Raw genomic sequence first — 24,741 nt, forward strand, 5'->3', positions numbered from 1 at the left:
GATTTCAGTTCTGTTGCAACATGTTGATGGTCATATGAACTATGTTTTCAGGTCAAAAATGTCCAATTTCATCACAATTAATGCTATATTTTCATGTCACAAATGGCCAAGTTATATTTGAACTGAATTTACCTGAAAAACAAATATTCTATTCTTTTAGATTCCCCAATTTTTCTTACAAAATTATATCCTACATTTCACATGTTCTGTTTTTACAGCTTGCAATATGGAGTATTGTGCCGATCCGTCCTGCTTATATTATGCCAATACATACATTAAGAATATCACACGTCACTTTTTAAATCAACAGTTTTCTAATAATAAGCCTTTTTATAAAGAAATAACAATTCTATATTGTTATTTACTCTTTAGTATGATGATAAACTATACAATAAATAATTCTGATCCTAGTTTTTGCACAGGGATCATTAGTGTAAACAGTGACATGGCTGCCGAGCATCAGTATGATGGGATCTGTAACAACCATGTCACATCCGTCCACTGCCACATTTTGTGTTTTTGTGTCAGCTGTTATTGTTTTAGATCCACAATACTAACATTTATGAATAAGAGGATAATTAGCAAGGATAAGTCTATAAGTTTATTACTAATAAAGTACTGGTACTGACCAGATCATCATGGGTAATGTCACGTCCGTCCACCAGCAAAAGTTTTCACATACACGTGCTATTCAAAATCCAATATTTCTGAAAATATAGCTTCCACTGTCAAATAATATCAGTAGTCTGTGCACAAATGTATTAGCATTATTTCAACACAGTTCTATGCATTTCTTACAACTTTTTTTTTTTTTTTTTTGACAAAAATGGCCACTCATTTGACCCCCTAAGTACATTTTAGCTGATATATATTAAATACATGGATACTCAAAGTTGATGTGTGCGGGTTAAAAAGCCACCATATCGATATGAAGACCCCTTCTGGTTATGGGTGGGTAATTTACCAATGCTGTAATGTTAGTATTTGTTGTGTGATGATGTGATATGTTTGAAAAAAGAAATAAAAATTGCAAGTCGTAAAACATTTTTTAAAAAAGGAACAAAAGAGAGGTGAAAAAAGTAAGAAAGAAGCAAATAGACCATACTGTGATATCCATATCTCAGACCCCTTTACAGACATTATATAAAGCAGCAACAAGCTTTTATCACAACAGTACATTTAATTCCTTTAAAGTTTGCGACAATTTTTTCAGATACTTTTTTGTGTTCAGTTTTGTTTTTTTGTTTTTTTTATAAAGCTGTAAAATTTCAAACCTCATATCTTTGTTTCAGAAGGTTAACAATATTTAAAGAAGGTACATATATTTTTACACAGGAGAATTTAGATGATGCAGCCGCCAATTATAACTGCAATGAGCCGATTATTAAATTATTGTGACCGTCCTAACATCCAGAGTATCAACAGCCTTTTTGCTCCTAACAACAGATGCAAAAAAAAAAAAAAAAATAGCAGGAAGTGAGAAACTGTATTTGTCATTTGGGTGGACTCAGCAGCCCTTGCAGTCGATATCCTTAGTCCGAATATCAGAAGAATTAAGAAACTTTTACTCACGGCCCCCGGTTCCTTCCCTCCCATTGTTGCGGGGCAGCCGGGCCCATAGTCAGATAAACACCAGGTCTTCCTGTTGCAGGAGCCTGTTGGAATGTGTGGAACAAGCTCTGCAGCTGAGGTACGTCCATCAACTCCAGCCTCTCCTAACAGCAGTGTGCCCCATCCCACATGTTCCACCTGAAATAAACGCATTGATATAATTAGCTTATGCCAAACATCTTTGACACAATCAGTGGGTTTGTGTTCATCTCTCTGCTAATCTCATCCCCAACCAAAGCCCTGCTGGATTCCTCTGGTTCAGCACAAACCCACTGGTTCTCAGCTTTTTGTGCTTTTTTTGTGTCTGCTTTTATTGTGTGGTGTTTCGTTTTGGATTTTGTTGCTCCTACCCTCCTCTCGGCATCTGCAGCATCTGCCTATGTTGTCCATCTTTTCTTCATTGTTTATTAAGATTAGATGAAAGCTTTGACTCTGAGCCTGATCGTTGCTTCCTTGTCTTTCAGGAGTTTAACCATTAAGAGGGTGCCATCTACTGACGTGAGTGGAAATATGTGACCATGTACTGCAACTGTGCTTCAGTTAAATGTTAGAGTTGAGATTTGAGTGCGTATAATATGAATAATCAGAAAAATATATCAAAAAATTTCAAGAGGTGGATTAGACAGAAGAGATGAAACACACATTTTCCATAAGCAGTTCACTGGAAGAAAACCAACAATAACACTTAAAAAACTGTGATACTGTGACAGATACGACAACGACCACTGTGTGGAATTATGGAAGTCAACCTTTAAAATGAGTATTAATTCAGTAGATTTGGCTCGTGACCCCATTTTAACATCACACATTTCTGGCACCCCCAGACATTCAAAATGGAGACTTTTTTTTTTTACTAAAATTAATTTGTTTTTGATCATGTAATAGTTTACTATACTATGTTACAAATAAATGTTAATTTTAGATAACATTTAGTCTATATCAGGGGTGTCAGACATGTGGCCTGGGGGCCAAAGGTTCCAGTCGGGCCCCTGGGATGTTTTTGCCAAGCGCAAAAATTCCACAGTCTTGAATTAAATTAAGCAAAAAAAAAAAAATTAGGGAAATTAAGGAAAAAATCTTGAATTTAGCCCAAAAAAAAATCTTCAATTAAGCAAAAAAAATCTTCAATTAAGCCAAAAAAAACATCTTCAATTAGGTAAAAAAAAAATCCTCAACTAAGCCAAAAAAAAAAATCTCAAATTTGGTAAAAAATCTTGAATTAAGCCAAAAAAAAATCTTCAATTAAATAAAAAAAACCTTGAATATTAAGCCAAAAAAATCTTCAATTAAGTAAAAAAAACAACAACTTGAATTAAGCAAAAAAAAAAAAAATCTTCAGTTAATTAAAAATAGCTTGAATTAAGCCAAAAAAAATATCTAGAATTAACAACTTAAAATTTCTTGTCTTTGTTTTAGTGCAAAAAATAACTTTAAATTATGAAAATATTTACATTTACAAACTATCCTGAAACAATTAAATCTGAATAACCTGAACAAATACGAACAACCTGAAATGTCTAAACAAAATTCAGCACAATTTTAACAATTTTCTGCCTGTTCCTCAGTGTTTAATGTCTTTGTAGATCTGATCCATAATGCACATGTAGAAATGATAAGTTGAGGCATAAAATTGTTAAAATTGCACCAAATTTTCTTACATTTTTTTAATTTAAATTTCAGTTTTTTCAGGGTTTTTTTTTTTTTTTGGATAGTTTATAAAAGTAAGTATTTTCATAATTTAATGGGTTCTTTTTTTACACTTAAACAAAGACAAAGATAAAAATTTGGAGTTGTCATTATTTATAGGTTATTCTGTTATTATATTGTGCTTGTATATGTATTTAACCTTTTTTAAGTGATTTATCACCATTTATTGTAATGTTCTCTTTATTTCAAGTTTTTTCAGTGTAAATTATGTATTTTCCTATATTTATTTCACTGATCATGTAAATGTTCACTCAGAGTAAATTCAAAGGATATTAGATCAAATCAGAAAAAAATGCGCAAAGAGTGACTTTTTCTGCAAGAATATCATTAACTAAACATAAAAACAAAAGTCTACATCCACTGTCATTTATCAAACTCTATGGTGAATCAATATTGTGGAAGATGTCGGTGTTTCTACGTTCACTACGGAGCCTCTGAACGTCCAAATGGGTCATATCTGATGACCATGAAAAGATGACAAACTGTATTTTACACCAATTATTTACATGGATTGATAGGATTAGTGGATCAACAGGTATTAAACAGTTTAGATCAGGAGATAGTTTTGGTTGATGGTGGATGTTTGGGTCTTTATGGGTTAATACACTAATACATACCCACCCACACCACAACATATGACAATTTAGTGTATTAAATGTAAACACTGTAAATAATGCACTCCTCTTTGCATTGTCAGCCTATCTGAGTAGCTGTGTAGATGACGTTTTTGGCCATTTTGCTGTCTCCTTATGTGTGTCATTAAACTAAAAACTAGAGTGCATGCTCATGATTAATAATTAATTTCACATCCCATATTATTTCCTAAATTGCCCTCTTTTGAGCAAGAAAAGCTGAAACACGGTTTCTTCATACAGTCTATAATTAAATGGTCAAAAGACAAAACAAACATTAAGGTGGCTCTCTCCTCAGGAGGCATCTTTATATATTCACTATACAGTCGCGGAAAAAAATATGAGACCATCAAAAGTCATCAAAAACAATGGTTATGCAATCAAGTACTAACGCCTGTGTGTGTCATGTGACTAAAACAGACACAAAAGAAAACATGGAATGCCTAAAAGCACTGTTTTTGTCAGTACAATGTCATAGATATTGATGGAAGAACTGAAGTGATTTTGGTTATTATCAAGAAAACATGTTAAATAGATAGATAATAGCTCTGAAATTAAACTCCTATGAGCTATTTTTGTTGTTATCATTATATTTGTCCAAACAAATGTACCTTTAGTTGTAACAGGCATTAAAATGAACAAGAAAATGAAGAAAACAAGGGTTGTCTAATAATCTTTTCTGTGACTGTATATGAACATTACCTCTAAACCATTCAGATCTGATTCACCGCGATGATGAATTTCCTCAAACCCACTCAAACAACTTGCTTTTTTTTTATTTATTTTTTTAAACAATTTTTATTTCTCAGTTTTTAACAGTACAATACAATCTCCTCAGGTTGAGGAGCAGGAAAAGAGCAAAAGAACAGAAAAACAAACAGATGAAAAGAACAGCCTGTGTTGCTGTCAGAATATTAAGGACCCTTAATAGATACATTTGTCTCTGAATGTCAGCCATTTTCCCCAGTTTTTCATAAAGAGATTTTCTTTTAACTTCAGTTTATATGTCAGATGTTCCATGACAAGTATATCATCTATGATTGAAATCCACTGTTTATAAGACGGAGCATCAGTCTTTAGCCAGTTCTTTGTTATGGCCTTCTTCCCGGCCACCAGGAGGATCTTGACAAGATATCTATCTTCTTTATGCACTGATTCTTCCAAATGTCCAAGGCACAGAACCAAACAACTTGCTTTTACTTGAAATCACATTTGGACTGAACTTGAAAAATCTGCTTTTAAATTTTCTGCACCTGATCATGGAACAAAACACAGCTTTCCTAAAATTAATAATCACCTTATAGAATTTGATACTAAACACCTCTTCCTCTTCTGGAAATTGTACTATATAGTTGTATTTAATGTTTTTGTTAATTTGTATTATTACCTTTCATTGTGATGCTTCTTTGCTTGTTTCTGCAAATCCAAATTTACCCCTCACTGATTTCTAAAGTGTAAATAAAGGTTGATGATGAAGATTCTAATATTTACAAATCACTTCTTTCAGTTTTTATGATTTGAAGTTTTTTATTCTGTTACACATTCACATCAAATAACACGTTCCTATACATCCACTAAATGTTTCATCAGGGAGGGAGGAAGAGCGGCCTGTTCAGCCCGTCCACCGCGTCGCTGCCGGCCTTCAGCTCTTTAACGCCCAACTCCGAGGACAAAGACCTGACACTCAGACCGAGCTGCACTCTGGGCCCCGATGCCGCTATCGGTGCCGACTCCACGTCCACTACAGGTACAACACATCACACCCACTGCTGTAGCAAACCTGGAATGAGACTGCCGATTCATGAAAAACCTGCATGTCTGGATTAGAAAAACTACTAAGAACATCAAATTTAACACAATGTCTTTATTTATAGCGGTATATAAGATCATTTCAAGAGATGTTTTCAAGATAAAATGCACTGACACCTAGGTAGCTTTTCCTATCCCAATTTTGGCCCCATATTTTATTAAAAATTCATTAATTTTGGGATGGCTCAGAGCAAGAGTATAATTTTTTTGTATTCGTCTGAGGTTATTATTAGGTACATCCTGGGAGGAAATATGTCTAAATTTCTTTTTTATTATTGCGTCTAAAAAGTTGGCAAAGTGACAGATACCAAAATAAACTCAGTTTCATAGAAACATCCATATTGAAACTAAATGAAAACCATTCAATTCTCAACAAAAGAACTTCTTCTTCACTTGTAAATGTAAATAAAAGCACAGTCATGATGGACTAAATAAAAATGAAAACTAATGAACATTTCTATTCTGTTCTTACTGTTGCTTCCTTAGCCTTGGCCCGGTGTTCGGCCACACAGGACATCACACAGCGCTGCAGTGACCCGTGTTTACCTCGGGGGGACGCTGTTACCACAGACAAAAGAAAACCCCCCACTGTTTCCTCTCCAAAAGGGAGACGCCTCTTTCACCTGAATGGAGCACGCTGAGGAAAAAGACAGAGGACTCTGTGAGTTGACTCCCAACATCCACAAACCAGTGTGATTCTTCTAACCGAATAACTTTCTAATGAGTTTGTTTTTATGGGTCTGTCTGTGTGTGAGATACAGACAGATCACACAGCCAAAGGAATCTGTGAAGTAACTGATGTACGGTTTTTATCATCCCCCTTGTTTTGTTATTTGTAACCTTTCACATTTCTAGAGGGCTGATTGTCATGGACTTCCTCCTACCCCTCAAGTCCATGTAAGTGTGACATCTAACAGCATGAGACCCACACTTAATGCTAACCTACAGCGACACTATGACGACTAACCAGTTAAGCCTCGTCTCATGTCATGATTACTTATTGATTAATTAATTAATTTATTACTTATTAGCCACAGAGCGTGTATACCACATCAAGAATATGCAGAATTCATTTAACTGACAGCAGTCTGATAATAACAGTGAGCCTGTTTACGTGACCATAAAAGTCAGATAACTGTAATAATCAAATCCAACGCATTTACATGCACTTAAGAAATGCAATAATCGAAAAACCATGATTTAGACTTTAGATCAGTGTTTTTCAGCTTTGGGTCCAGGATTTAATTGGAGTCTCCTTAAATTTCTAGTAATTTATTACAAAAAAATTACTAATAAAAAAAAATGTAAAAAAATTACTAATAAAAAATATATTTTAATGATTCAATATATATTTCATTATAATTAAAACACCACATACTTTTCCTAATAAAAATCCAGTTCAAATAAAATGCAGGATATAACATCTCAAGGTTCAAGGTTACTTTATTTATACCCGTAGGTAGATTTGTTTTGCAGTCTAGGTGATTGCCTTGATTGATCTGAGAGGGCATATCTTGATTGACCCGATCATGTGACCGTGTGCGTTTCTACGCTTCAACCTGCCCAGACACTGTCGCAGTCAGAAAACCAGACCAAACAGAGAATGGAAAGAGTTCTTCACCCACCTGGCCCCCGCTAAGTCATCTCCAAGAGAAACTGAAAAGCAGACACCAAAACAGTGCATTCTATACATTATATAGCCTAAATGTCGTCTAAAATTAACATTTATTCGCAACATACTATAGCAAACTATTACATGATCAAAAACAAATTAATTTTAGCAAAAAAATGTCTCCGTTTTGAATGTCTGGGGTCGCCAGAAATTTGTGATGTTAAAATGGGGTCACAAGCCAAAAAAAGGCTGGGAACCACTGTTTTAGATGTTCCAGTCCATTATCAGATTTCTTTCGGAGTATGTATGTACATAGTGATGATAGAATCAAACTTCCTGTTTTGCTCACATTTATCAACGTAACTTCCATTTTCTACCATTTTAATTGTGTTTCCACATGCATAGAAGTAAAAGAAAGTAAAAAAATCAGATTAGTCTGTATACATGCAGGAAGACATCGAGTATTGGGAAAAATCCAGGTGTGTTAATCTGATTTCCCATAATCAGATTACTGCTGTTATCTGATAAAGCCTATCAGATTATTCTGTTTACACGGTCAGTTAAGTAATCTGATAACTCCAGAAATCGGATCACGATTCTTAGTATTGGTGTGAATGTAAACAGGCTCATTGTTTTGATGGTGTCTCGAGTCACCAATCTGCAGAGTAGTTTAATGCACTGTTATACAACACAATCCAATTACTGGAGTTAATGGGCACGCTGTGTTTTTTGCCAGAATGAGTCTGTAACACTGCATTATGTGAAAACTCAACAAAATGTCATGAAGTCTCTCCTCATTATGTAACAGCTTCAACATAATATGAAATTAATTGTCTTAGGTATTTGTGGTAGTGATTAGAAAACATGAGTTACACTTTTATAACATTAAAAATGTAATAACACGATGCATCATGAAATAGCCAAAATTTATGTCTTCAAGAGTTTGCAAATACACACCTTCCCTCTGCAGCTTCCTCCTCTCAGTCCATATCAAAACACTAAATACACTGTTGGTTGTAAAATCAGTATAATTCTGTTTTCAGACACATTCGTCTTTTTATTCCTGTTTGTACACATCAGTAATCACCTCTAACCTGGTGCAATGATTCCATACTGAGTCACACTTATACTTTATCTATTAAGAATAAATCACATTGTCACAATCATTTCATGAGAAGAGATAAAAATATTTTATTCCAACTTCTTGAGCAACAGTGTATAAACCTAGATAGATTAACTAAGTGTTGTTTTGTGTTATTCTGCATCGAGACATGGAACACAACTGTCAAGTACAAGTCGCATCTGACAATCAGCGATTGATAAATACATGTGAATTACATATTTAACCCTCCTATCTATCAGAAAATGCCTGTAACTCAAAAGATCTGCATCACATTATTGATTTTTCTACTTCCTGAAACAGGCAAAGGGTAAATGCAGGAGTCTCATCTCAGATCACTTGAAATACAATATGCTTTTTTTGCAGTGTTGTTAAAAAAAAATCATCAAGCATTAAAATTTCATGCCTAATTAAACTTTGTAAATATTAAATCAGTCTCCACATTAAAACAGCACAAAGAGCAGCTTTTATTTATTACATTTTAACGAATACAGACAAGTTTAAAGGTCCAGTATGTAAAATATGGGAGGACTTATGAGGATTTAATTGATGAAATTAATGAATGAATGGACAGTTAAGTAGCTGTCAGTGTATATCACAAGTAAATGAGAATTGTTGTGTTTTTCTTACAGTTTCATGTTTCTACAGAACCTCAGAATTAGAAAAAAATCTTTTTTTGTTTCATAGCAAGTTTGATCCAGTGTTAAGGTACATTACTGTCATCGACTATATCTAAGTTTTGCTCTAACAAAAGATAACCGTTTGTGTGGTTATCATAGGTGATGGTGATTCCGTTAATTATAACCTGACTTCACCACTAGATGTCCCTAAATTTTGCAAATTGAACCTTTAATGTCAAAAGTCAACCTTTTATTCGGTTATTTTTAGTCAGTGTGGAATATGTCTTCCCAAAAACACCATCAATAAGCCCCACCCAGGGTTCCCATACATCCTGGAAAACCTGGAAAATGATTGACCAATTTTCCAGGACATGGAAAATGAGAAAAAAAACATCTAATGTCCTGGAAACGGTTAAGTTATCCTGGAAAATGAATTATCCTCCCCCTGCATTGTGACCTTGTGTGTCTAAACTGATATGAAACAAAGGAAATTGTTTTTCAGTGATTTATTGAAAATATGCAAATATTTTTAGAGGAAGTGCAGAAGAGAAAGTAAGAGAGAGGTGTAAGTTGAGTTGGGAATTGCCCATTTGAATATTATAACTCCGGTTTGTCAGGTTTATGAAGTGCTACGGTGTAATCTGTGCATGTGTTTGCATTATTCTATGATACATTTGTCATAATTATTTTTTAAATTTTTAATTATTTACATTTTATAATTATTTTTCATGATGTACGGATAAATATGCTGTAATTAGTGAAGAAAATGGTTGAATTGTTGAGTCTGTTTGTATGACTGTACTGCCATGATCGTATTGTTGTGTGTAATTCAGTTACTGCATTATGTATTTGTTGTGGTTTGATGCTAAAATTAGGAAAATAGTATTGTTTGATTTTTGTATTAAGTTAGTGATAAAGGTGTAAAAGCACTGAGGGGCAGGATTAAATAAGTTCATACTTCTTCCTACTCCTTTTCGACCATGCAAAATTCTGACTTGTATGTGCTTGAAGATAGATTCTGTCCATCTAAATGTTTTATTTTGTTTTGTTTTATTTTGTTTCTTTGCATGTTCTAAATAAATAAATAAATCAAATCAAATAGATAAATTATAGTCATAGACTGCACATCAAATGTCCGAGTAATAAACATAGAAGCAATCGGGGTACATGCAAGTTCCAATTTTAGAAAAGAATACTTCCAAAGAATGAGGGGTAGTGGATTAGAGTATGACGTGATAACTTGTCCCTGTAGTGGCTGAAAATGTCCTGGAAAATAAGTTCAGCGAAAGAGTGGGAATCCTGTCCGCCTCATTAAAAATCCTGCAGTTGGAGTGGCACTATGAAATAATTAAAATAAAATAAAATAATATGAGGAACTATACTACTTATTATGTTGAGGCTGTCTACAACAACAAAAAAAAATATTACTATGACATGAAAAATTCACCATGTTTTGTTGACTTCTTACATAATGCTGTGTTTTTACAGTTTTGTTAATTCAAGGTGTGGTTTTAATGTGAAGGCGTCCAGTTGTGATTGTGTTTCTGTGATGGCCTCTGTAGATGGGAGCCTGCTTCTCCAAAGTCTTCAATGGTTGTCCTCTTACTATCCACTGCGCTGTCACCTGGATTTTCCCCAAGACCAGAGGTAAAGAATGCTCTGTAACCTCCTCAAACTGCAGTGGATCTGTACATATGGTAGTGGTTTGTGTTCAAACCCTTTTTTCTTCTGTAGATCAGTACCTTATTCTTGGGGCGGAGGAGGGCATCTACACACTTAACCTTAATGAACTTCATGAAGATACACTAGAAAAAGTAAGTGCATATTTTAACAAGTCCTCACTGTTCTGACTCAATCCAAATTCACAGCTTTTATAGGAAGTGTGTAGTGCTAAACAAGTGTAAACACTAAGGACAAACAGTAATAATCACATATTCCAGTTTATATATAAATGTATAAGTTCCATTCTGTTAATTGCATTACTGCATTATTGTACATTGTGTTTAAAGAGTAAAGAAATCAATCTATAGACACTTTAAATATTGCTACCAATTAATAAATGATGTGAATTTGTACTGGAAAAAGGAGCCTCCAAAAGACACTGAATGCATAGAAATAGTCTAAGAAATTTACATTGTGGAACAACACGATACTAAGAAATGCAAAATTTACTGGAAAAAATGAACATCTTATTTAAACATAAAGTGATGCGCCTGAAATGTTAAGTATATTTTTATTTTTTCCCCCTTTTTTTCTAAATGCAACTAAGTGTTTTATAATTGCTTTGCTTTTCTGTATTTTTTTTTTTTTTTACATTTTTTTAATGAATGGATTTTTTTCCTAGACCCTGCCCAAACCCTTTGTTAATAGAGATTCACAACTGATGGACTGATTAATTGATTGATTGATTGATTGATTGATTCCACTCTTTTGAGATCACTATTTTATGTCATTGGCCTCTTTTCAAGATTTTTACCCTTGTCTTTTAAAGATCTCCAACATTTGTGTGTGTATGCTGCTCTACAGTTTTGGTCACAATATAATGAAATACAAGTGGTTCCAGTCACAACAAACCCCGCCCCTCGCGCATATTGCATCTTATTTTGGCATCGATCTGACTGATGTCATCATTTCTATGCATGTGCTGATGTCAGCATATCAATTGTCTCTATATATGTGCCAGGTTTGAAGTAAATTGAAACAAAACTGATGTTTTATAGACATTTGAAATTTCAGCCATTATAAGTAAATGGGGAAAAAAAGATTTGAAAAATTCATAAAAACTGGAACTTTGACCTACTTTTCCCAAAATGTAATGAGATCTATTCTAAGTCACTGGCAATCTATAAACCAAATTTGGTATGAATTCAACCAATAGTTTTGCTGCTAGAGTGTTAACAAACAAACCGAACCAAAAACAATACCCCTTGCCTCCCCTTTGGGGGACGGGGTAATGATAACATAATATGTTAATATAATTGGCCCCTAGTGTTTTTACTTTAATAATCTTGGCACAGGAATTCTTTAGAAGTTACTAGGGATGTAATGATTACTGGTATAACGATAAACCACAGTAAAATTTCCGATGGTTAGTATTGCCGTTTAAATTCTAATTATCATAATAACCGTGTTCAATTACCACACTTGGAAAACTAGAAAACTTGATATGTAAATGGTCAAATAAACTCCACTATGACCTGTCCAACTCCCTTTATTTTCCACTCAAAAAACACTCGGGAATCGATAGGAGAATTGAAAAGGAATTGGATTGGTAAACAGAATCGACAATGGCATTAATATTGACAAAATCCTACCAATTCCCACCCCTAGTGCAGATATATCTGTCCATAAGGTGCCATCTTTAATGCACATTTGTTTGTTTGATGTTTACATGTTAATATTTGAATGTTTCTGCCACAGAACGTACATTGTGCATGTTATTTTATTAGTTTTTTCAAAATACAGCTTGGTTACATTATTTTATTGTGCATATAAGTACTTTTTGAACATTTTGAGTATATTTCAACAATACCGCGATAATAATGATAACCATGATAATTTCTGTCACAATAACCGTGATATGAAATTCTCATATCGTTACATCCCTAGAAGTTACATAATGCAGACCAAGTGGAACAGCCTGTTCTTGCACTCTCTCTATGGTGTGTTAAAGTAGATCTACAAGTGTGAATCCACCTGAAATAATGGCATCTTCTCATATAAAGGACCCTGATAACATATTTGATGTTTGATTTGTTTTCCTCCCACAGCTGCTCCCTCAGCGGTGTACGTGGCTGTATGTTATGAACAACGTGCTCATGTCTGTATCAGGTAACAGCTGCTGCCACTGTTGAAGTTCAGTATAAATGTGTCGTCTGTTAACCACTGCCTTAAAAGCGCTGTCTCAAACCACATCCATCCTGCAGGGAAGTCGTCACAGCTTTATTCCCACAGTCTGACGGCCCTGTTTGAACAGAAAGGACACGAGCCTCTGCAGAAGAAGCCGAGTACTCTGTCGCTCAGCACTAACCGCTTCACCGAGAGGATCAGCACCAGGTACACGCTGGACGAGAAGCTGATACCGTCTACCTTCCTGCAAGTTAGCCTGTTAGCTTCAACTGTGTGTTCTCTCTGCATCCACAGAAAGTTTGCCATATCTGTGAAGATCCCTGACACTAAAGGCTGCAGGAGGTGTAGTGTAGGTAAGAGATACTGAATTAACCTAATAAACGTACTGCACATGTTGTCACTGAGCCTGTTCACATGACCACAAAAATCTGATAATTGTAATAATCAGATATGAGGCGTTTACATGCACTTCAGAAATGCGATAATCGAAAACCCTGGTTTAGACACTTAGGTAGAATCAAACTTCCTGTTATTGTCTTTTGCTCACGTTTGATTACATAACTTCAGTTTCCTACGATTTTTTTTTTTGTTACGTAACTTTTTATTCTGTTTTGCTCATATAAAATATACAAGTCATTTATACATTAACATATCTAATCAAACATCCCTATATGGCATACATGGAAAAAAAATATGGATATCTGCAGTAGTTATTGATTACAGTTAGTCACAAATGAAACATGAATGACAGTATAAAGAAACAGGAAAAAAACAAAACAAAATAAAACAAACATACATGTGGATGACCACTTCTGAAGGCTTATTGCATTAAAAGGTTAATCACTGGACTCCATTTCTTGGTAAATAGCACTCCCTGAATTCTGCGTATATAAGTAATTTGCTCCATCTGATAGATTTCTGTCACTTTCTCAATCCAAATGTTATATGTGGGAGGTTCAGGTTTCATCTACTTAATAGTGTTGCATTTAATGGCTGCCATGAGTAAAGTTTTCAGTTATTTCCCTCTAAACTTTCTGGGAGTACACCTAAAATAGCAAACTTTAATTCTTTAAAAAATGTTTGGTTGAAAACTGTGTTTACAGCGGCGAATACCGTAAATTCCGGACTATAGGCCGCACCTGAATATAAGCCACAGACCCTAATTTTAGAAAGAAAATCAATTTTGTACACGTATAAGCCGCGCTGGTTTATAAACCGCGGGTGTCCACCAGTGGCGATTTCTCATAGACTGCAAGAGAAGCCCGGCTTCCCCTATCATTACGAAAATTAAATGGTTAAATATGTTTGGTTGTGTTGACATTTCATTGACTACACATGTGTTAAAACACGTTCATCTCACAGACGAGTTCATTCAGAATCAGCTTTATCACAAATCATCAGACTCGATGTTGTTCACTTCTCATACATTCCCGTTGCGCTGTTTCCTCATACGATCTATGGTCAGTGCATTTCCCTGTTGAAGCCTGGCTTCTATGGGAGTCAATGGGGCCGAGTGGAACCTTTTTTTCATTGCATCAAAACTGGATGGTAATTGGATAAAAGTTTTCTTTGAGTTCAAATGAAATTCTTCCCTGTATGTAAATGGGTCTGATATGTGTGAGCTTGCTGTCATATCTATAGGTTGATTCGTTGTTAATATGATGGTTAAAAAACAGAAGACAAAAAACAAGGCAATGAAAGGATAGTAATAAAAGCACATTTTCTCTTTCTTTTTTTTTTGTCGGTGGACTTACCGGGGTTTCCTTTGGATTCGTACCGATATGGGATTGACTTGCTTTTGTGCCGGCTGTGGATTCACGGACTTAAAATGACTTGAAAGACACTTGAAAGTGAACAAATTTTTGTTTTTCGTTAGAGTAGGACTTTTAATTTATTTTTAAAAAATAAAGATTAAAAACAAGTAATTACGTCTGTTGTAATATCATTTTCATTTAACATTACGCACGACGTGCGCATTAATTCTGAGATGCTTTAAATTTATGACGGTGTCTGGAGAGCGTTATTGGGTGTTTTCATTCAGAGTTTTGTTTTGTATATTTGTGAAACAATATTAACATTTGAAGGTTTACTATTTTTCTTTAAAAGTTCCCCTTTTGTGTGTGTTAATATTAACTTTATAAAGGTTAAGTTGTTAATGTTATCCATTCCTGCATACCTGGTAACAATAGACAGATTCTTCCCTGGGGTGTGGCAGGCAATAAGGTGAAATCATCATATAAGCCGCGTCGGAGTATAAGCCGCAGTGTTTAAAGTGTGGGAAAAAAGTAGCGGCTTATAGTCCGGAATTTACGGTATATCATCCCAGTAAGGTTTGATTTTAGGATACATCCAGAATATGTGGGTCTGTTCTTTTTATTTTATTTTTTTTATTTATTAGTTTATTATATCATGGACAATCCCAATTAATTAACTGTATCAATAACAGTAAAAAGGGGCAGCTTTAGCCAACATGGCTAGTATCCTGCTGTAGTCCCCGGCCTGATAACAATAGGCACCCTAAAAAAACAATGTATTACAGCACATTAATAAAAAGAGAGAGTTAAGACAGCTAAGAGACAAGATAAATGAATAAAAATAAAAAGATAAAAGAGAACAGTGAAGCATCAGTACAATCATACAGAGACAGCACATATAATCCAAACATACAAAAGCAGCACATACAATATCACACACAATACATCAGCACAGAAACGCAGACAGGGATGTAAGGATCAAAACATGGGATTCAAAATCTCTCTGATGGGACATTTTAGAGACAATTTGACAGATTAGGGTTGCTAAGTAACCCACATTTTTACTTTTAAATTAATTTTTGCTTTAGTTGGACCATAAGGGGTTATCCAAAACAAGGAGCTACTTTATATTGAAATAAATGTTGGAATGGCAATCAATTAAAGTTCGCTCTCTGACGGGACATTACTGTGTTTTGACCCGTAAACAGACATCACATATGGACAGACAGCATCCATGATCATGACACAGATAACACAGAGCCTTATATGGTTCCCCAAGTGAGCCCCACAGTTTCACCAACAGGTATTAGGGTTCATTTTTGAAATTAACTCCAGTTTCCTGAAAATTCTTGTGACAATTTTCCATTTGAACTCTCTCCATGAACTAGAATTAGTGATCATATGGGCTTCAGAGCATTTAAATTTTCTATGATTTTAATAGTTTTTACACATGTGCGGACGTAAAAGAATAAAATAAACCAGATTAACCTGTATACATGCAGGAAGACATCAGAGTATTGAGGAAAAATCCAGGTGGGTTAATCTGATTTCTCATAATCAGATTACTGATTATCTGATCAAACATATCAGATTATGCTATTTACATGATCACTTGAATAAACTGATAATGATCAGAGATTTAGTGTGCATGCAAAACGAGCTCACTAACTCCTAACTTGAGGTTTGTTTGTTTTTTTTTCTCTCAGCAAGAAACCCATACACAGACAGTACTTTTCTGTGTGCAGCGGTTCCTTCAGGTCTGGTGTTACTGCTGTGGTATGAACCTCTGCAGAAATTCATGCATCTAAAGGTTTGTACATATATTCCACTTTAAAAGCTGTCCACAAATCACTACATGTAAAGCAGTAAGACTGGTAATGTTATTAAAATCATCACTTTTTTACTTCTATGTCAATCCACCCTGCTGATCATCTCCAATTTGCTTCAGTTTACCACTTGCAGAAAATAAAGTTTTTAGTCCTCGTAAAGACCGTATATCATGCAATATTTATATATGTACTAGTTTTTTTTTTTACTTTTATTTTTTAATTTTCAAAAGAACAAACAATGAACATGAGATCATCATGGGTGTTACAATTAAACTTAAAATGTTCTTTTACATTATGCACACATACATCATTGTACAATTATGGTTGTATTAATCAAGGTGCGTACACAATCCATTTTCCCCAGCGTTCAGTACATTTCTCCAACTCGAGTCTTAAAGCAAAAGTAAGTCTCTCCATACAGTAAATTTCTTTAATAATCCCACGCCAGAGGTCTGAAGTTGGAGGGTCGGGTTGCAACCAATTTCGGGTTATAACTTTCCTACTACTTGCCAAAAGTATCTTCAATAAGTATTCATCCTTCTGAAGGATTGTTTCTGGTATTTTACCAAGATATAAAGTAACAAAAGAATAATCTAAATCCATCCCTGTTATTTTATTTATCTCGGTTGCCACCTCCCTCCGATATGACTGGATTTTCGGACAGGCCCAAAAAACATGGAAGTGATTGGCCATAGTGTTTCCACATGTTCGCCAACAAAAGCCTCGGCTCTGTGTGCCTGTTTGGAGTGCTGTTATTTTAGGAGTTATAAAAAATCTCACTACATTCTTCCTGCCAAACTTTCTTAAGGATCTAGAGTTTGCGGTGGTCGTTTGTGTCTCACATATTTCCATCCAGGTCTCGTCTTATATTTGTGTTTCTGACTCCCTCTCCCATTTCATCGTAGAATGATTTTTAGAAGATTGTATACTTCCATATATCCTTGAAACCAACTTTTTATTGTCTTTTTTTTTTAATATGCATCCTGAATTATAGAAATCAAATTGTAATCCTTCTCCTGTTTGATTTGTAATTTTTTATATATATGTACTAGTTTTATTGTAAATACTAGTAAATACAGGTACTTTTGAGTAACTCATAATAGATGCAGAAATTGTTGTAAGAGTTGTTCTAAGGTGCGAGATGTCTAAAAAGTCTATCGAAGAAGACAAAACATATCTTACTGGGAAAAAAAATCACTTTTGTTTTGGAACAGTTTTGACACATCAGATGTTCTTTTTTTTTTGTATGTACTGATATTATCACTGAGTACTCTCCTGCTTTTTTCTTTTCAATAACCTGTTACTCTTGTGTTTCCTCCTTCTGTTGCTTTGCGTTTTTCCTGCAGCACATAGCAGTGAAGCTGCCGGACGCTCTGCCAATATTTGAGCTGCTGGTGTTGGTGTCAGACGAGTTTCCTCAGCTGTGTGTGGGAGTGAGACACTGTAGTAACGGGAAACCCAAGACTGAGCAACAACTCAAGTTCGATATTATAGAGCTGAACGGGACGCCGGTCTCAGTACCAGGTAAGAATTGGATGCACTGTTCTCTTGTTTATTTAGACTACTGTACATTTGAAATTCAAGTCCAACACCATCTGATTTTTTTCTGCAGACAGTGGAGGACTCAACGCGGGTCAGGTGACACAACTGGACAGAGACACAGTTCTCATCGCATTAGAAAGTAAGTCGACGCTATCACAACAAACGTTGCAGATGTTTATACAGATTAACTATCTGTATGACTCAGATTCAAGTATAAATCTCAGTATTTACACACATTTTCAAGTTTTGTACAAACAAAAACTCACACGCTGTTATTTTTGACAGCTGGTCAAAATAACACTGTGTTTTGTAATCTTCAGGTGTTGCATCAGCTGATAGTTTACATTATAGCTCTGTTAGCTTACCTCTGTTTTTAGGCAGAAAACAGTCGCAGTAAAACCACAAATCACCTCAGTTTTCTATACAGTTTGTGTTGTCAGTGTCTACACTAAAAATCTGTTTGGAATTGCACAAACAAGGTCAGAACTGTCACGGTTTAGTCTGAACTGGGGATCGATTAACAACAACTTAGCAAAGATAATACCATCCCATAATACCTTTATACCTTCATAAGCCTCAGAATCAAACTCACCCGTGTAAAAGAAACGCATCAAATTCTATTCTTTTCATTTAGACCTGTGTCCAGTGGTGAAAACAACAACGGTGTTCGTAGCTTTTTTCACTTTGTCACTTCCCAGATAGCAAAATCATTATGGCTTAAATCTGGCCCAAAACTGGCATGCCATTTTGGCAAAGTTCTGGGCAGATATATGGGCCCTAAATGGCCCAAAATTGGCAAGCCAAAATCAAACCAGAAGGAAGCCAAAATTCACCCAAAAGTAATTGCGGACTTCTAAAATATAGCCATAGTTGTCCCAGAAAAGCCCCAAATCCCTATAATCTAGCCAAAAAGTAGCCAAAACTGACCCAAAGAGAGGCCAAAATTCACCCAAAATTTGTGGTGATCACACTTTTAACATGAAGTGGGGTTTTTCATCTGGGTAGAAATTCACGCTCTTTGCGAAGTGTTTTGGTTTTACAGAAATATGCCAAAACACAACCAAAACACATCCAAATATGGAATAAGATGTTGTTGCTCTTTAGTCAATCTTCTGGTTTGCCATAAACATGCCATACCATCCCTATACTCGATCCTGCTCTTTGCCCAGTCTTTTGGTTAACCAGACATATGCCATAACTCAGCCATATATTGCTGGTGCCTCCATATCTATTATGGATAATCTTAATCATACCATAGTTGAGCCTAAAGGTTTTCATAATGCTAAAAGAAAGCCAAAAATGCCAAATGTATGCCATAATACTGCCAAAATATTTGCTATCTGGGTTTCTTTGACTCTAAAAGTTTTTTCTTATTGGTCCTCATCCTATCTCGTCAGTTTCTGATGCTTTGGTCGAAGGCTCCATGGTGTTAGTTTTCCTCACCATTAGATACTGACAGAGTGACTCACTACTCCCTCTAGTGGTCACATAAATCTGTGCAATTATATTCAGTTCTTATCTCTACCATCCAATACACTGGCTTTTCCTTGCAGAGCTTCAGAGCTCTTTATTCTAAAAACTCATGATAATTTTGGGTCATATTTACCTCCGCCAAGGAGGTTATGTTTTTGCCAGGGTTTGTTTGTTTGTTTGTTTGTCTGTCCGTTAGTGTGCAACATAACTCAAAAAGTTATGGACAGATTTGGATGAAATTTTCAGGGTTTGTTGGAAATGGGATAAGGAAGAAATGATTAAATGTTGGTGGTGATCGGGGGTGGGGGGGCCCACGGGGGGGGCCACTGATCAGCCTTGGCGGAGGTCTGCGCTCTCCGAGTGCCTTTCTAGTTTTTAACATGTGAACATTGACTCACACTTAAATTTGGCTTATTATTATTTGTTAATCATTAATTATTAATCAATGATTTGTGTACTGTTATGCAGATTATTGTTTCAACATATTACTTGTTCAATCTATTTTAATATTAGCTGGCATATGTTAGTAAGATAAAGTTAGATTTATGGATTCTAATTTAAAAAAAAAAAAAAAGTTCCAGAACATAATTTTCCATCCTAGAATAAAAAGGTGTTTTTATTTTGCTGAATATCTTGTTGTACAGTGTAGATTTGGTTTTGTTTAGTTTTTCAGAAATTGTGAGAAACCTCTTGATTTACAGAAGGTGAAAAAGGTCAGAGGACAGAAATAACTGGCATCAAACATGATTTATAAACAAACTGTGTAAAAAGGTACCATATCAATCAAAAACAATTTTTCAGAGTTTGGGAAAACAGAATAAAACTGATTTGACCTGTAATTCTATTTAACTTTAGTACTTTTTGCTGTTTGCTGTTGCTGTTTCTGTTTTATTTAGATTTTGTGTGCCTGAAAGTGTGTCTTTTTATTTTTTTTTCCAAGCACTTTTTGCTGCTAGTGGTTTAACTTTTTATTTACGGTATTTCAATTCTGTTGCTCATTGAACAGAAACCGTTAAGATTGTGAACCTGCAGGGGCGTCCGTCCAAAGAGCTGACAGCTGAGATGTTATTTGACTTCCCCGTCGAAACATTAGGTATGAATATTCATGTGCAGAAACATGTCAAAGCAGATTTAGAAAGTTAAGACTGGATGTTCCAGCTGCAGCCGTCTGACATCACCTCTTCTTCCAGTTTGTTTACAGGACAGCGTTCTGGCTTTCTGGAAACACGGCCTTAAAGGGAAGAGTTTTCATTCAGACGAGGTGACTAACTCATGCTCTGTTGTCATGTGTTTGCATCATTGCTCTAAACCTAAAAAAAGAAAAAGCTGAGTTAAATGTTTATGTGCAGGTAACACAAGAGATCACAGACGAGAGTCGAGTATTCAGAGTTCTGGGAACAAACAGGTACGTTAACTCTGAAGTAGGACCAAAATCTCTCCAGTGTTTTTATTTACCTGTTTTAACCTTCCAACACAGAGAAGATAATCTGAGGTGAAAATGAGTTTTTGTCAAAAATGTTACATAATTTTTGAACCATTATCCTTGCCCATATTCTTTAAAACATTGGTTAAAATGGAGTTTCTCACCTCGCCAGTGGTTAAAATGTACACTTTATGGACAAAGGTATTGGGATACATTGAATTCAGGTGGGGTTTTTTTCTAACAGGGGTCTGGGATACAAAATAATAATGACAAATGTCTTAATATAGTTTTATATTGTGAATAATATCATTACATTGCATTGTTTAGTGTTGTTTAAATTACTATTTTTGTTTACAAAATGTCTGACAGATGGTTTTTACTTTTGGCTTGAAAAACCACTTCCTAAATTAGTTAATATTTTTGTCCATTATAATCCAAAATAACATGAAAACACAACAGTTACACAGTAACACCAGCTTCAAAATCGATGGATTTGTTTGGAAATAAGTTTAACCCTGTGAAGTCTGAACCATTAAATCACTGACGGAAAATTCCAGTTCTTTGAAACTGGAGCATTTATCGGTCCTTCTGAACAACCCAAAATAATTTTTTCAAATATGAATTTCCATGTAAGAGTTTCAATTTTGTATCATATTTGATATATCAGGTCTCAATGCTCAAATATTATTATTTTTGACCAAACAAAATCATAATATAACACAAACATGTCTAACAAATTGGTAATTCCTTTTCAAAATTGGCAAAGTTCTGCCTCCTTCCTCATTAATGACAGTCTTGTAGTGTCACTGGAAAGGCCTCTGGTGAATGAATTCCTCCTCGTGGTGGATTATCAGTGTATTGCATGTATCTAATTGTATACATCAGGTTTTTCAAGAAAAAAAATATCACACTGATCGTGTAGAGGGCTTCAAATCAGACGGCAAAACAAAGAGGCAAAAATACTCTATTAAATGGAAATGGATTTCAGGCGTGCCTTTATTTGTTGGTAAACCCAGTATAAAAACACTAAATATCATGGTTCTGCTTAAGCGTCGTGTCATTCGGGGTTCCCTGAAGTACTCCTTTCTCACATCCACACACTGCTCTTGTTCGTTTCAGTCTCTCTCTGACTTTATAGTCTTTTTATGAGGGTAAAGTGCATAGATAAAGATTTAAAAATGACGCATAAGATCTGTATTTCTTGTGCATGTCTTTGGTTGGGTTTCATTCACTAGATATCATTTCTTCAACTTCATACAGGGACATCATCCTTCAAAGCACACCGACAGACGAACCGTCGGCACTGAGCAACCTTTACATCCTGACTGGACATGAAAGCAGCTACTGAGACGCTCTAAGAAACCATCCTTTCTCAGACACCAGCGCCAACAAACCCCACCAACTGTCAGCTGTGAAAAACTCAAACTGTGTTTCGTCGAACCAGTGGAATGAGACCGAGTACCATTAAAACTGCATGGGCTAAGACAACCATCTAATAATGTTTAACGTTTTCCTAAAGCACCCAAGATGGAAGTTTGCGTTCCTGCTGCTTAAGATACTTTAGACGAACTCCAGATGAGATTTCCAACAGGTTTTAAAGGGATGCATTGAAACCCTCTTTGTCAGAAAGTGGATCCAGGTCTGATGAGGGACGAGTTCGACAGGCTGCTGGGATTTAACAGCATGAATAAACCATATTATCCCCAAAAACGAAAAAGGATTGTCATACTTACCAACAAGAAACACAAGTGAGGACACGATAAATGTGTTTTTTATATAATTTTGGTGGAGCCTGTACCTTTTGGAGCTAGCATCTACTTTGTTAGCTTGATTATTATCTGTCACATATACAAAAAAAGAAACAGTTAGTCAAATAATTCACCTGTTTTTGCCAGTTAAACCCTTTTTTTTATGCTCACATTTTTATTGAGGTTTTTCACATTTTAACAAAGAGATGCATTTTCAAATTATGATTTCCATTGTAGAGTTAGAGAAATAAAACAGATGTGTTAAGTAAAGAAACAAGAACAAAAGAAATAACAGTCATAGTTACCAATATCTATCATCAAAATAAGGTTCATACATTCGAGTCTATCGATCCTTAAGCATCGTTCACTGTCATACTGTGTTCATTTCTCCCATTTCGTCATAAACCAGTTAAACCCTTTTAATTTTACACAAAATTAAAGCGCTCATAGTTGTAGGGGTTAACCGTTAAAACTCAGATGCATGCATTGCTTCATAGGATTCTCTTGAATTCTGTGCAAAACGGACAGATTTGACCACGCAGTGAAGAAATATTGACGTCCTATACTTCAGAAAAGCACCAGAGGGGCAATGTAATAAACACTGCACTATGAGTCAAAGTGCTACATGAAAAATCCAACAAAAGTATTTCAGCCAAAGTACTGGTTTTGTTCCTGTTGGAAATCTTTTAAGAAATTGCAGTCGATTTTTCAGATAACAAAAAAAAGTACCATTTAAGTCACATGCATTATTTAGAAGTTATATTTTAAGTATCTCCTGTTAAAATTCAGACCTGTCACTCACTTCAGTGATACGCCAGTTTCTATTTCTAGTTTTACTTAAATATTGACATTTATGGGAATGTTGGTCATATTCTGATGAAGAGCAACACAGTATTTAACAGGTAAAGATTCTCATTCGACCATGTCATCACCTTTAATTAGACTGTAACTAAAATGAGCCCTTTATAATTTTGACTCACAGAAACATTGTTCTGCAGAGTCTGAGGTCCTCGACTCTGGTGAACAGGTCAATTGATAAGGACGAATGAAGGAAAATATGCTTGGCAAGTTGACCAAAATATTAAGAAAGTTACTCCCTTTTGGGCTCTGTTGCACACTTTATAAACTGTGTTGCTCTTTATTAGGAAATGACATGTACTATAATCCAAAAAACATAGTTAAGAGAAATTAGAAATAGTGAATTGTGAGGAGATTAGAAAATTAGAACTAATTTCTTTGTAGGAAACCTGACATACATAGGCCCAATCCCAATTCACCCCTTAGCCCTCCCCCTGACCAAGGTTATTATCGTTAACGAAAACTAACGAAATGATAAAAACTAGAATTGTAAAAACATTTTCGTTAACTGAAATAAATAAAAACTATAATTAAAAGAAAAAAACGATAACCAACTGAAACTGTATTGTGTGTTTACAAAACTAACTAAAACGGATAAAAATTATGGATAAAATTCCCTTCGTTTTCATCTTTGTCAGTGTTGATATAGGATAGAACATGTTAAAATTTCGTCTCAGATCAGCGGTATAAAAGAGGTATAGAAGTCGGAAGGCCAACGGTGAAAGAATGGAAAGTTTCAGTTTTGTTTTCATGTAAGTGACATGTATGGATCGCACCCCCACCTACATTTCTTTCCACCGTTAATGAAGAGTATTGGATTCAGATGTCTTCATTTCCATTAAAACCTACATAATACCCTCTAAATCAGGGGTGTCAAACATGCGGCCCGGGGGCCAAAACCAGCCCGTCAAAGGTTCCAATCCGGCCCGCGGGATGAATTTGCAAAGCGCAAGTTAGGGCATCAAAGTCAAAAATAATATCATAATAACCTATAAATAATGACAACACCATTTTTTTTCTCTTTGATTTAGTGCAAAAAAACATTAAATTATGAAAATATTTACATTAACAAACTGTCTTGTAACAATAAAATGTGAATAACTTAATAATAATAATATAATAAATAAAGTGCAATTTTAACAATTTTCTGCCTG

General features: G+C 35.1%; 1 protein-coding gene across 1 annotated transcript in view; it reads left to right on the plus strand.

The window, feature by feature from the left end:
* The window catches only part of map4k2 (mitogen-activated protein kinase kinase kinase kinase 2), a 91,801-nt gene extending 67,906 nt beyond the window's left edge, over window positions 1–23,895 (plus strand). Inside the window, 18 exon segments of the mRNA XM_030162712.1 lie at window positions 1,652–1,690; window positions 2,076–2,109; window positions 5,541–5,697; window positions 6,246–6,356; window positions 6,359–6,420; window positions 6,615–6,656; window positions 10,674–10,758; window positions 10,846–10,925; window positions 12,882–12,942; window positions 13,038–13,167; window positions 13,255–13,313; window positions 16,421–16,524; window positions 17,890–18,067; window positions 18,156–18,224; window positions 20,565–20,651; window positions 20,749–20,819; window positions 20,908–20,963; window positions 22,242–23,895. Of these exon segments, the coding sequence (XP_030018572.1) occupies window positions 1,652–1,690; window positions 2,076–2,109; window positions 5,541–5,697; window positions 6,246–6,356; window positions 6,359–6,420; window positions 6,615–6,656; window positions 10,674–10,758; window positions 10,846–10,925; window positions 12,882–12,942; window positions 13,038–13,167; window positions 13,255–13,313; window positions 16,421–16,524; window positions 17,890–18,067; window positions 18,156–18,224; window positions 20,565–20,651; window positions 20,749–20,819; window positions 20,908–20,963; window positions 22,242–22,329 (1,513 nt within the window). The 3' untranslated portion in view covers window positions 22,330–23,895.
* The last annotated feature ends 846 nt before the right edge of the window (window positions 23,896–24,741 follow it).

Source organism: Sphaeramia orbicularis, chromosome 18 (genome assembly GCF_902148855.1).
Source record: "Sphaeramia orbicularis chromosome 18, fSphaOr1.1, whole genome shotgun sequence".
Lineage (NCBI taxonomy): Eukaryota > Metazoa > Chordata > Actinopteri > Kurtiformes > Apogonidae > Sphaeramia > Sphaeramia orbicularis.